We start from the raw sequence: 15,010 nt of genomic DNA, 5'->3' as shown, positions 1-15,010 counted from the left end.
AAGGCAGTCATCGTAAATAGTTTAGTGCAAATGGCGCGGTGCAATGAGTATGAAAGTGTTGGTGACTCTATTGCTACTGTATGCATGTATGTGTGGCTGTTTGCTATGTTCAGGGTTGCCGCAACAGGAAAATGAGGATATTAGAATCGTGGCAATATCCGAACGAAACGTAACCTCAATGTTAAATATGAAAAATTATCTATGACAAGAAATCATTTAAATATAGGGATACAGTAGCGTCAAAATATAAATAAATATAATAATTAATTTTAAACAATATTTGCAATAATAATAATATGTGAAATAATAAATAAAAATGCCATATTTGAAAATTGTTTTATGATTCCTTTAAAGATTGTTGTATTTTAGTTCAACACTTTAATAACTATAAAACGACTCAATAAGACAGAATAAACGTCAGATAACTTTAGAATAAACAATGTTTCCATGAGTTATGCATTTTGCCTGTATACAGGAGTTCTATCAAGCTGTTTTTAATATAATATTTGAAAGTAATCATTTTCTACTTATCTGTCTGAAAAACATCCTAATTTTATTTTTAAAATCTAATTTGAAAAACTTCAATAAATCCACATGTATAATTATATTTAATGTAAAAAAATACATTTCATTCCATTTGAGTTATGAAAATTGCCCTTTAGTAGGCGCATGGCATAATTTGGCAAATTTGTCATACTTATCTTTTTTACCAATCTTTCAACCTAAATGCACGATTTTTTAAAAGGTTTTTTTTTGCTTGTTAATGAAAACTTTGCAATCATATATATTTTTTAAAAGGACCGATGTTGGTATCATACATATTCTTATTTTGCATCATTCAAAATTATGACGTGTTCATAAATTCACTGTTATTCAGATAAATACTGTATAAACTTACAATCATTTACAATTAGTAGTGTATATTTTTACCGATTACATAATATTACTTGTTTTCTCGGTAATAGTGCTCCATTGCAGTTTTTGCCTCGAAAAAAAACTTTGCTAAAAGCGAACAGTTACGTCATTTGAAATCTTTTCGCTCGTCGAACAGACGATAAATAATGGCGATATCCGCGCCCACGTCTCGACGGCAGATCAAATATACCCATTTCGAATAACATCCTTTATTAGTGTGTACCTTTCACCGCACAGAGCAGAATGAATACCGAATTATTTCGCAATCGTTGAAGAAATAAATCCAACAATGCTCGTACCGAACTATTCACAATGTTTCCTCGTTGCGAAATAGAGAACGTTCTTAAGTGTTTCAGAAGAAAAAATGGTTTATGCATATTTAAATTTATTAATAATTTAAGCATACATAAAATGCGCTGCACTTTCGTGCAGTTGCTGCATTAATTTAATTTTTCTTTAAATTTGGAAACCTAAATAGTGACAGAATTTTCTTTTCTCACACCGGTATTGTTATTCTCTTTTTTCCTGCTTATTATTCCTCCTTCATTTCCTTTCCCATATTTATATATAACATTGATGTTCTTCATTCTGATTCACTTACGTCATTTGTATCTTACCAAACATAATCTTTTCCTAAATCCAAGATTCTAGAGCGAAGGCCTACCTTACCTTCATACAATTAATGATCAAGTTAATTTGATACAGTGCACTATGCACAACTTTGTTGAAGTTGGCTACGAAGGTACTTAAAGCAAATTTTTATTTCTTCTTCTTCTGTTCGTGTCATGTCAGGTCCCCCTGACGTCGACTATCACTTGAGAGTAATTGTCCTTGTCTTGGGCAGCTCTAATCAGCGGCTCTGCTGTTCTGATCCCCTTCCGATCTCGTATATTTCGGAGCCAGGAGATCTATCTTATTTTAAATTTAAATAGCTTTTATCAGCTAAATTAATGTTTGAGATTTTTGTTCGGTTATAACCATCTTTACGGCAAACTCCACACAATCTATCAACACATGTAAATACGTAAATGGTTATATTTATAATCACATATACTGTTCTTAGTATGATATAATAAAATGGAGTAATGATTTTAGAATCAAATGTGACGTAACAAGTTGGTGTTTGGTTGTGGCAACCCTGTCCGCGCGCGAGTGTATATCCATGGTCTGCTCGCTGTATGTCGCGAGGTCAACGGCTGACGGCGGTCGTTGCTCCGCGCGGTTGACCCACTGAGCGAGCGCCAATAATAATACGTACGGCGATATAGGCACCTACCTAGTAGAATATAATATAATGTGGGTATCCCAGCTACCTCGTAGTACTTGCGCGCGGGCATTGAAACGCCTCGGCGCCGTCATGTTCGTTACGTCGCGCGGGAAATGGGGAAAGAGCGGGCGCTAACGACATCTATGGGCCGGTAGCGGAAGCTCTGCGTCGGTAATGCAGATTGCGGAAGTCTTTATTTTACTGCTCTCGGTTATCCGTGACCGCATTTATCAGGATGCGGATTAACCGACATAGCGAAAGATAGACAGCATATGTTTAAAAATAATTGATTAAATATGAATACATAACTGTATCTAATTACTTATTAAGATAATATTTTTTGGAAACGATTAAGTTTTCTTTGAATATATAATTTTGAATTTTGGCATAAATCAAAAAATATTTTTCAAAATTTCCCGTCTATATAACGATTTTTCTTACAAAACTTTTGTTACCTACCTAATTCTAAAAATTTGGTCCAGTCGCGAATGTCGCCAAGCCACGATGTTCGCTGATTTGATTATTACTAACAATATTAATATTATTTACTATATCGGACGCTGGATTATTTACCTTTCGGATGAGATGTCAATTTGAATGCCAGGTCGAAAGCCCTGGGATGCTCTGACGTCCATCTTCTTCTACATAAAGGAGGACGACAGATGCTTCATCTGAAGTTGAGACACTTCTTATTCTTGTGGCCTGTTTTTAAGAGGGATTAGCCTCCTGCGATGTGGATTCCCAGCTATCGATCCATCTCTTTGGTGGTCTGCCCGGTAGTTGTCTACCATGAGGTTGGCCGTACAGTGCGACGTGAGGAATGGATGATACCATTGCCTCCTTCGTTGCCTTCCCCACCTAACGACATCTTTGATCTCGCATATTTCCCTGATCCTGGCGTTTCTTATTCTATCTAGAAGACTCTTATAATATATAAATATGTTTGTTGAGACACCTATAATGTATAAATTTGTTTGCCTTGCTTATGTTCATTTGGTATTGTTTCAGAAGAAGAGCTAGAAGGAATTCAGGATCGTTACGTTCAAGCGTTGCGTAGCTTCCTGCAGCACACCGCCCCCCACCACCCCGCCAGATTGCACGATCTCTTCGCTAGAATACCCGAGGTAAGTAATTGCGCCTGTAAGACATTCATAAATACTCGCATTTCACCTATAAATATTTCTCTTCTTCTCCCTTCTGTGCGTCTCATATCAGGACCCCATGACGTCGACTATCACTTGAGAGTAATTATCTTGTCTCGGGTAGCTCTAAACAGCGCCTCGACGATTCTGATCTTTGTTCAATCTCGTATATTCCGGAGCCAGGATATCTGCCTTCTGTCCACACCTCGTCAACCCTCTATTAGGTGCAATAGCTCGTGGTTCTCACCTCTAAGCACTTGCCCCAGATAGGACACCTTACGGACTTTGATATCAGTCAGCAACTGTCTTTCACTCTTGCACCTTAGAGCATATTTGGGTTGCTGACCATATTGGTCAATGGAATGCGTATTCCTACATATTATAAATGCCTTGAAAAGATTTCCCCATTGCATAGTTTTCATAATATACTTAACCTATCAAGTAGAAAGTTATTAATGAAATGGTTGTACCCTGCAACAACTCAAGTTTTACTCAATAAAACTTAATTTCACACTTTATAAGGATTTTATGCACTGATAAAAATCATTTAGAAGTAAGGTATCCATAAGAACATGACTTATTGCGAATAATGTCCTTATCTCCTTTCAAAGTTTGATCAAGTCAGGTTTGTATGTATGTAGTTATATTTAGCAGTTTTCCGGGTTCTCGTCAATAAGACAACTTCTCAGTTTGCTTTCAATAAGTTTCACGCTTGAAAATATTGTTCGCATGAATACATTGAGTCTAAGAGCCTTCCCGCGGATATTTGTGCTGGAGCCGCACTTAAAGGGTCTGATCTCCTGAATCAAATAAAGCTTAGCGTGCGTCGAAGAGGTACTAGGCAAAAATCTGTATTCGCAGTATTTGTACATAATGCACACTATGCCATGTTCTCTCCCATTCCGCGGTTTCACATGTTAGTCAATGCTTTTGATAGTATAGATTTATTTAATATATTGTTATCCACCTTGAAGTCTGTACTTTCTCAGCATTTCTTCTCCATGTTATAATGGATAAATTTAAAAATTGTATTTCACTCTCTCTCGCTGCTCGCTGATAGTGTGTGAACAAGACGTGTATTTACCAGTGCTTGCTTTTTGTTATTTTATTATTATTTTATATTTCAGACTTTTCGTTTCTCTATTAGTGTATTCATTAGTGTATTTTTATATTAAATACTGTATATATGTACATATTATGTTAAAGGCTTTAGCCGTTCAATAAATAAATAAAGAACCACATGAGACTCCGGAGCCACACTTTGCCAGCCTATGAACTAATTCATTTATTATTTACATTTCAGATTCAAGCCGCCGCAGCCTTACTGCTGGAGAGCAAAATGTTCTACGTACCTTTCGTACTGAACTCGGCTGAGGTTAGGTAGTGGCTAGTTTCCTGTGGCGATACAATAGCATAGCCACGAGTGTGTTCCTCTACGAAACCCCAGTAAACCATCGAGGGAAGAAATACACAATTTGTTAAAGAGTAACAACAAGCCCCTGTATAAGACTGCGAACGAAAAAAAGTCGTGAAAATATGATAATTTAAATATATATTTTGTAATATTTATTACATAACAGATGATGCTGATGAAACAATGTTTCATAGAAGAGATGACTGAAATGCCGCGTATTGTAAAATAGATGGAATATTTTTATCTATAAATTAAAAATTAAAAAGAATCTTTTCGCCACCAGGTGAATTTTGGTGGAGTTTCCGAGTGAAAAGATATATTGAAATATTTTACCTGATTTCTGAGCGAGATTGATTAAATCTCGTCATATTTATATTAGAGCCAACGACTGAAACATTTACAGATCTAAATAACTCTTAACACCTTCTAGTACAAATGTATTTTAGAGAACAACAGAAGTGAAACGAAGAAGAAATATTTAGAGTCCAGAAAAGAACAAACTAATTAGATCTGATTTTAAATTTTATCGCATGCAAAGTAAATAAAAAATGGTTGTTTATTCCTGTTTTTCGTTTGATTCAGGATGCATAATTAAGACTGTTACGTATACGGATATATGTGTAACAAGCGAGATAACCATTCGAGTGTCGAAGGAAGAAGTATACGGGGTTTCATGAGGAACACTTGCGCGAAGAAAATGTCAATTCTAGAAGAAATTGTATTCGGAGAGGGCCGGGTTTAATAAAATGTACAGTGACTGACAGTTATGGACCAGTGTTGAGGGAAAGAAGGTTGCACCAAGTGTAAATATTATTATTATATGTATAGATAAATAAACATGTGATATTTTTAACTTAATTGGAAAGAAAAACATTTATTAGATATTATTGTATAAAAGTGGTCTGCGTTGTGTAAAAATTGAACAGTTTTGTATTCTTGTTAGGTGTATGTATATATTTATATATACGGAGTTTCCGTTTCAGACATTTGGACATTTATTTTTCTATAATAAACACGGTTGATTCTTGCATTTATCTATGTAATATTACCAGATCACAAGTTGACGGCTCTTTTGTAAAAAATAAAATAAAATATATTCAAATCAAATTAAGTACTTTTTGGAAATCATTCATATTTCATAATTGAGTGTATTCTTTTTTTAAATAGTTTTTCTATGACTTCTGCAGACAGTGTTTCCATTTTAAAAAAAAAGAGAATGTTTCCATTTTTAACAAACAAAAAATTAAGACAAATATAAAAAATATACATTAATTTATTTTGTAATATAACATTTGTCTTTTTTATTTGTTTAAAAATGACATATTTGAAATACAGATGCACTATTTTTAGCTACGACACTTTTGTAGATACATTTAAACATTTTTTATTGAGTTTTCATTGATTTGTAAAACATAATTTCAAGAAATCATTTGGAGTGAAATAAAAAGTAATTTCCAATATCCAAATGTGACATTAATTAAATTATTTAATTGAGAGTTTTATTCAATTGCATCCAAACACTGGATTTAGCGCTTGAGCGTCATATTCAAGATATATATTAAATGTTTCACCAGAGACAAATCATATTTTTTACCCAAGCGAATGATATATCTTTTAATACAAAAGGAATATACAATACAATCCATTTTGGCTTTGTATAAAAAAATATTTTCAAAACAGAAATATTTGTGTATTTATTATTTTATTATTTAAATTACATATTGTTTGTGAGCCTAAAAGGCTTATCGTTAAAAATTGCTATTAAATTGTGGTGGAGTGGGTTCAAACCCGGAAACTCTGACTTAAAGCCCGCGGCACTAACCACGGGACCACAAGGCGATACAAAGATGCTTTGTTTCGGTTGAGACATCTATTTTATCTTTTTTTATGTTTATTAAAATCTATTCAAATTCCGCCATTCAAAATTATTTTCATAAAATATTTTTGAATTTGTATGAAAGTAAAAGTATGTAAAATCAAGAGTGTTTAACACAATTTCAAATGCATTTTTTAAAGTATAATATATTACTGTTTTACTTTAGTTTAATTGTGTTATGATTATTAATATAACTTCTAATTATAATACGCACTCATTGATTCGTAATACAGTGAAAGCTCGCTAATCTGAATGTAAATCGTGCAGTGGGTAGTTCGGATTAGGGAATCGTTCGGAATACTGAGTGTTCTGAGAAAAAAAGGGAAATTTGGTTCATGAAAATGTTCTTTATTTTTATAATACATTTTTATTTGGACACTGAATTATTAGTTGAAAATTTTACCTTGAAAAAATCAGATATTTTCTTTTCAACCAACAAACCTTATATGTTAAATGTTCAAGGGCTTAAACCACGCATTTGTCTCAAAACCATCAATTCCTCAGTGTTCTGGATGACTTCTTTAGCCCAATTAATGGCTATGTTGAATGCTATCACGGCTTTAAAGGATGAAACTTTTGAAACTGGCATCAGCTGCTTGTCATCAAAGATGTGAAATTGTTCTGATTACGGAGCGTTTGGATTAGCAAGCTGGTACTGTGATTCATGGCGCGTTTTAAGATAAGATTTTGTACGTTATTTTGGACGTAACATTCAAACCAACAGTGCTTAGTTACCTTTGTATTTAAGTATATAAAGTAATATAACGATTGTATGATATTAACTGTCTTCGTTATTACACGGTAAGTTCTCGCCTACTAGTTCAAAGTTTACGAGATCAGATCTTTTTGCGAATTGTTTTTATTTTGTTGTAGTTTGTTATGTAAATTAGTGTACCATTTGTTACTTTTATAAATCGTTTATCTTTAAGTCAACTGTTCACTGCCAATACATCCATCGCCTTCGATTTGAACTAGGATAAAAAATATAAATAACTAAATCTTTCCTCTGACAGCGAAATCCTGTGCCTCCTGTAATATAAGATTTTAACTTATAGTTTATTAAAAAAATATATCCAATACAAACTCTCTTTGTAGGATAAATGTAAAAAAAATCTATGGATTTAATCAAAATTTAGACTGATCCAAAAATCAAATTTACAGTTTTCTTTTTAAAAAAAATTGCAGTCAAATAAACAATCTTAAACTAAAAAATAACTATGTATTGTTCTCTACATTACAAAGCATTAAAATACAGTGCACAAAGATGTTATTATTATTATCATTGAAAGAGAGCAATACAATAATACATACACATGAAAATTGAAGGTGGTGTATAGTAAAAAAAATACCTTTTTCATTATTAAGGCATTTTTGTTTAAATAAGTACTTAATTGATTAAATTACAGGAGGCATAGAATCAATTATTTAAAATAATATAATATGACAGTATCTTTTTGATTTTTCTTTACATATTGTTCTGTAAAACTTTACAAATCTATTTTAAAATATCATTATTTATCTTTGCTGGTAAGATATCCTTAATATATTGTATACTTCTTCTTACTATCCTATTTATTTTATATCTAACATGGTTCCAGGATTTTCATGAAATATTTTTCTAATACACTTCCATTATATTATATTTCCAATTACTTTACCATACTTTTGAGACTCTTTAATTTTCCTTGTTCCATATCTGTATCCACGTTCATAGTTTTTATAAAGAAATCTTTATAAAAAGTCATTTTATACTATTTTCGCTAAAGTTGTTGAGAAAGGATTTATTACTTTTAAAGCAGTGTTTAGTTTAAGAACTAAAGATGAATCATCTTACTGAGATATCTCCAAAAATGTTTTCATTACTAATTTATATGAATTTGTATAGCAATTATTAGTTATTATAATTGTACAGTCCATAAACGCAAAGTAATGCTATTGATAGATCGACATTTAAAATGAAATTTTTTAACAAATTGGCAGTATAGTAAAAATCCGTAGTATGGTGGTTAGCGCCTTTATCTGTCATGGCAGAAATTCCGAGATCAACTTCCAGGAGGATCAAAGTAAGTGATTAGTGATTTTTCACTCTAATTTTTATTTATTATCTGTTAACCTTGCCTTTATGTAACTGATGATCTAGATCAGTGGTCGGCAAACTTATCAGCCATAGAGACAAATATGCACTTTGCAACGATTCAGTTTATCTTGACAGCCAAATCTGTTTGCAATTCTAGTACACCTTTATTATAATTTTTAGACCTATATTAAATTACGGGTACACTCATTAAAACTTGATTTTACAGAAAATAAGGATATTTTTAATTGATAAAAAATCTTTTGAAAGCAAGGTATACATAAGATCTCTACTTATTGCCAATAATGTCCTTGCGTCTCCTTTAAAAGTTTTATCAAGACAGGTTTGTATGTCTTTATTTTTAGCACATTTCCAGGTTTTCATCTATAAGACGACTTCTCAGTTTGCTTTTAATAAAGTTCATGCTTGAAAAATATCGTTTGCATGAATATGTAGAGTCGAAGAGCCTTCCCGGTGATATTTGTCAAAGTGTGGCTCCGGAACCACACTTTCACGACCCATAATTCTATGCACCATTGGGTGTGGATAATGCTTTTTTAAAAATGTGTATAAATATTTGTTACATAAAGGCAAGTTCACTTCAGGTCAAGGGTGATATTAAATAATTACTTGAGTAAATAATCACTAATATTTATTTTAACAACCATGGGAATTGAATCGAGGACCTCCAGCATGGTAGCCATACAGAGGCAGACAAAAATCAAAATAGGTACCTGGATAAAATATGTTTTAATTTTTTTTTTAAGCAGTGAAAACATTGTCATTTGATCTTCAATTTTTTAAATGAAAATTATAAATTTGATTTTCATAGAAAACTTGAAATAGTTTTGTATATATATTTGTTTTTGTTTTTAAACTAATGCATAATCCTTTTTCATAATAAAAAGAAAGCATAAATAGAGACAAATACGGTATACATATTTTTTTAAGAATCAATTTAGAATTTTTAAAATTAAATAACCATCTCTTTCAAAAAAACATGAATGAAGGTACTAACTAAAATATATTTAGTAAATAATTTTGATCTGATTCGTTTAATCATAATATCTATTTAAACCATGAAAATGATATTCAATATAAAAATGCCTATTCTTTGTAATGTTTGTAAAATGTGTTTTCTTGAAACTGCATTTTTATTTTTACAATTTTAACTTGTGGCAATGTATCTTGTCAGTTTAATGCATTTTGGGTTTATTAAATAAATATATAAATGCTACTACAAAATTCTCAGATATTAAAAAAAGTTCTCAATTCATTAATTTCTTCGATTTGACACTCGTTTGTTACAATTTTCTGATTTAAATAATTTAAAAATAAAAGTAATACTCAGTATTGATTTATTTTAAAATATGACAGCAACAAAAAAGTACTTGACATTGGCAATATTTATTTTTAAATTTAGTGAATAAATAATGACTTTATATTATGATAGTTTAACTGAACTGCCTTGGAAAATATAATTATTGATCACACAAATTTTTCAAGTAAAAAATAAATAAAAGTGATTTTTCACTTCATTTTATCGGACTGGTCACCTTGCTTTCGTGTAATTAACTATTGCAATAACTCTGAGTTTATATTGATGCAGTGCCCTATGCACCATTGGGTACAGATAAGTGCTGTTGACTTAACTAATATATTTCGTGATTGCATGATATAACGTACATTGAATGAGGTTATATCGATTGTGAGCGCATCTAATAAACAAAATATATTTGACTACGTCAAATATTACAAGTGTGATAAAATTGTGTTTTACATCTCATATTTTTATATAAATTATAACATGAATCATTTTAAAATAATACCCAAATTTTAATTGAAACTCTCGTGAATTGGTAAACGTTTATTATATATTTGGGCGATAATATCACAAATATTATTTTAAATTTTTTTTGGAATATGTAATGTATATATCTACAAGTTTATGGTGCGCAAATATTGATCTATTTTTATTGCCCAAATTAAATACTCGATCAAAGTTTGCAATGAATTGCAAAATGATTAACGGTAATGACCTCATTTTTTAAATTCGTTTTACTCATTTTATTTACACATGTGTTTTACTATTTCTTATTTCATTTGCATAGGTCAATATAAAAAAAACTTCTTCAGATATTACTTTATTAACTTACAATGCATGATTTGTTTTATTTTAAATAAAAAAGGATATTATCATATAAGAAAGCCTGAATAATAATTAAATTATGAGTATTACATCATGCAGTGTTATGGTGTTACCATTAATTACATAAAATCAAGGTCCTGTACTAACTGTCAAATTTGTTAATGAAAATACAATATTTTATATTGAACACTGTATTTCATGCATTGAAGTTTAAAGTTACAGACAATATAATTATTTTAATTATTATCTTGTTACTTCAATATTATATGAAAACATAACATTAAATGATGCAGAAAAGGGTTTTTAAAATCCCCTGTAGTCTAAAAGTTGAACTAAAAACCAAATATACAAGCTTGTTGATTCGAAATTCAAATGACCTCAATTCGAAAAATATTCTAAATTTCTAATTCAAGAAAAACATTAAAAAAAAAAATGTTGATTCCACAGTACCTACTTGCAAGTGTTTTTGACCTAGAATTTTTTACTCGAAAATTATATGAAATTATATAGTAGGTTTAATGATAAAGAGTAAACCCACTTAAAAGTAGGAATAGGCTTTAAAACTTAAAATGTTGGAGCTCAATTTGGAACATTATAAGCGGTGTTGCATAAGCCGTAGCTAGATTTCAGAATCTCTTTTACGTAAGGTAATTTTTTTTTAAAGTTTCAAAAGTACAATTATTTGTATTTTTTTTGAAAAAATATCTTAACAAGAGCACTGAATAAAATGGTAATTTCTTTCATTAAAAAAATCTGAAATTATTGTTTTAGAATTTTTTATTGTATTTTAAGATTTTTTTACTCTTTTCTCCTAATTTTCTTTCTAATTTAGGTTGAAATTTTTTCTCAAATTTCAAATAAGCATTTTTTAAAAAATAATATCAATATTTTTCAAATTATGGTCTGATTCGAAGATGCATTGTTCAAATTAATGAGATTTTACTATAATACAATGCAAATTTGTGTCAATTTGTTGCTAAGGGTCAAATTTGAGATTTCAAAAGCAAAACAGTGTCAAATGGTCGATATCGCTCATTTCATTTGTCATAATGGATATAAGAATACTGAGAGAATTGTGTTTCGATTTTCTAATTTAGCGGAAAACGGAATTTCTCAAAAATTAATTCAAGTCTGAGGGGGAATGCCTTTTTAATTGTTAATATAATGTTAAAAAATTCTTAATAGAGTTTAAGTTGTTGATTTGCAAGCGAGCCGGTTAGGACACAGCATAAGTTAGTAAATGTGAGATTATTTTAATCCGCCATACGTTTCTTTCTACTCGCATAACAATTTCCCTTCTTCACTGCCTTTTTAGCTTAAGACAAATTGAATTGTGAAATTGAGAAACAATACGGCTATAATCAAGGTAGATTATAGAAAAATAATGCCAGAAAGTTATTCGCTGTATATTTTTTCTTCTTTAAGCCTTATCCGCACCTACTGATGCATAGGACGTCCCATCCAATCAATGCAGTCTTCATTTGACTATTAATCATACGAAGAATAGATAATTAGTCCCGTACTCCAGATTTTTGGATTTAGGAATGAAATATATTTGATAGGGTACAGATCAAGAAAGTGTTCCTACACTCCTGCTCAACAAGGTATTTTACCTTAGAAATTAATATCTTTTATATTACTGGTAAAGAAAATGGCGAAGGAATATCATTTAGGAAAAGTAGAATTGAAGCAATGCCTATGGCACTCTGTGTTGCATACCCACACTGTATCTTGTATAACTTATACACTGGAAATGTGTACATAAAAGTGCACTTAAGGACTGTATATTTTTTCCGCATTCGTAAGTCAGACGGAGGTCCCGGGTTCGATTCCTGGGGAGTCTAAATAAATATCAGTGATTTTTTATCACCCTGGACTTATACCTTCGTGTAATAACAATCAAAATAACACTGCTTCAATATGAAGCAGTGCCTTATTGGATGCAAATAAGGCTTAAGATAATTATTTGTCCTCCATTTCTATTCCCGATCTGTGATCTCAGTCCTGTGGATTGGTCTGCAAAACTAATGACACCTCCTTCGCCATTCCGGTCTATTATGTGTCAGTCTATTCCCATATAGCTGTAATGTCCTTCACTCTGAGCTGCTTCGCTTTCGTCATCCATTTTCCCTCAAATATATTCCACTCCTTATTACCTTGCCTTAATAACAAGAATACCATATTGATTTGATGCAGTGCCCTATGCACCACTTGTGTGGTTTGTTTCTCAGTTTCTCGATTGAATAGTACCACCTAACTGTTTTGTTAATAATAGAGTAATATTATATTTCATGCCTGTCGGCTCGTTTGTACATATTGTCCGGTTTGTATAAGACTTTTCGTAGCTATCGTACTACTACTAAGAGAATAGTAATATATTATTATGTATAATTATTATTATAGATTTGTTTGATGACCTAATGGTGTTTGTATATAGAATTATAGAAATAAGTCGAAAAATGTCTACTATTTCGAATGGAAAAATATTAAATATACATGGATATCTTATATATTTTAAATAACAATGTGTTGACTAAAAATTAGGCCGAGGATAGATATTCTTATAATTTTCGTTGACTAAATGTAGGTTTTGCAGAACGCCAGTGAAACGGTTCTTAAGTATTTTTTATTTAAAGAGCAAATTGAATTTCTCTTTTAAGGTTACTCGTAGGTTTTTTGCATTTTCTCCATTACCAATTTTGTAAATCTGTGCGCGGGTCGACTCTCCGGCCCGATTGACACCGGGAGTTTAGCGCACTTATGGCTAGTTTGTTTTCTTGTCTTTTATATTTCACGAGTTACCAATGATGCCAATATGATAAAAGTTACTTTTTAATTTGTAAGACCTAGGGCTAGGGAGACATTTATGGATACCACTTACAGCACCAACTTACATACTTTCAGTCGTTTGCTAAAGATTTTTTTTGTAACCGAATTGATATTTTAGTCAAATCACAATAGGATAGATGATCATGCATTTCTTTTACACTGTAAATGTGGCTGAAAACATTTCAACACTGGAAAGTAAAAACGGTTTAAGCAGCGCTGTGAAAATTTATATCTGAAAAACATATGTTCATATTATATCGCCAACTTGTACATTTTTTGCCATTAAAACTTTTATACTAATTGGACATAAACTTTGAGGTGGGTTATGTTTCCATCCATCCATTTCCATTTGGATTATGAAATGATACGGAAGAGGCCTATATCCAGCAGTGGAGGACAGAAGGCTAAAAAAGAAGTGTTTCTATTGTTAGTGTAGCAGATACATACAGAGTTTATAGGTTCGATTCCACTCTGTCACAACTTATTTTCAAACACAAGCCGCTTAGGCTTATCTGAAAATACTATTGGATTGAAATATTTACATTTATCATTAAAATTCAAATATTTATTTGAAAAATAAAAAAATTGAAAGCTTTTAAACAATACAAATAAGGATTTTTTTTTTTAATCAGATAAACGCAACGAGGAACTGTAAACATAGAATATTATTCAGTCTTCTGTCCGCCTCAGTTGTGTAGACTGCAGCTTTGTATGTCCTGGGTTCAATTCCCATGGGGTTTAAGTAAATATATGTGATTTTTATTCAAATATTTATGAAATATAACCCTGGGCTGGTACCTAAAGTGCAGGAATAATCATCTTGCCTTCTTGTAATTCATAATATAGATTTCTGTGTTTACCGTACCTAATGCTGGGTTTAGACCCAGCATTGGATACAATTAGATCATCTTCTTACCTTCTTCTTTGTCTTCACAAATGATGCTTACTCCATTTTCGCTTTCCACTGTTGACATTGAAATAAAATGTAAAATCTGTAAATTGCAACATGGCATTTTACAAAAATATATTGGATTTTTTAAAATACAAGTTGAATGCTAGTGATCAATGAGAATTGCCATGCTGTGGATGTCTCCCGACATAATTATACTAACATAAAGTTACCTGCATTAAGCACTACCACATTCATGAACTACCGCAGAGCGTGTGCGATAAGTGGCGACAAGTGAATGATAGTTTAGTGAACTAGGATGATGATTTGTTTGTGTTGAGGAGTGAAAGCGACACACTTTGTTTGAAAAATTGAGTTTTCTGATGAATTTTATGAGCTAATTGTTATGTTCCTTTTTAGCTAAATGTACAATAAAGAAGCTATTACCATTTAAT

General features: G+C 31.3%; 1 protein-coding gene across 7 annotated transcripts in view; it reads left to right on the top strand.

The window, feature by feature from the left end:
* Hr4 (nuclear hormone receptor 4) overlaps nt 1-15,003 on the top strand; it is a 182,636-nt gene extending 167,633 nt beyond the window's left edge. For 6 of the 7 annotated variants that reach the window (XM_088274245.1, XM_088274241.1, XM_088274242.1 and 3 more), the window contains 2 exons: nt 3,191-3,306; nt 4,628-15,003. In XM_088274245.1, coding sequence (XP_088130371.1) covers nt 3,191-3,306; nt 4,628-4,708 — 197 coding nt within the window. In that variant the 3' untranslated portion in view covers nt 4,709-15,003. The remainder of the gene's footprint in view (nt 1-3,190; nt 3,307-4,627) is intronic. The other variant, XM_088274246.1, reaches the window with a different exon arrangement.
* Nucleotides 15,004-15,010: the final 7 nt, after the last annotated feature.

This window comes from Brachycentrus maculatus, unplaced genomic scaffold, assembly GCF_059751285.1.
Source record: "Brachycentrus maculatus isolate JH-2025_06_01 unplaced genomic scaffold, ASM5975128v1 h1tg000653l, whole genome shotgun sequence".
NCBI lineage: Eukaryota > Metazoa > Arthropoda > Insecta > Trichoptera > Brachycentridae > Brachycentrus > Brachycentrus maculatus.
Note: the sequence above shows the minus strand (reverse complement) of the source record. Positions and strands in the feature narration are given on the sequence as shown.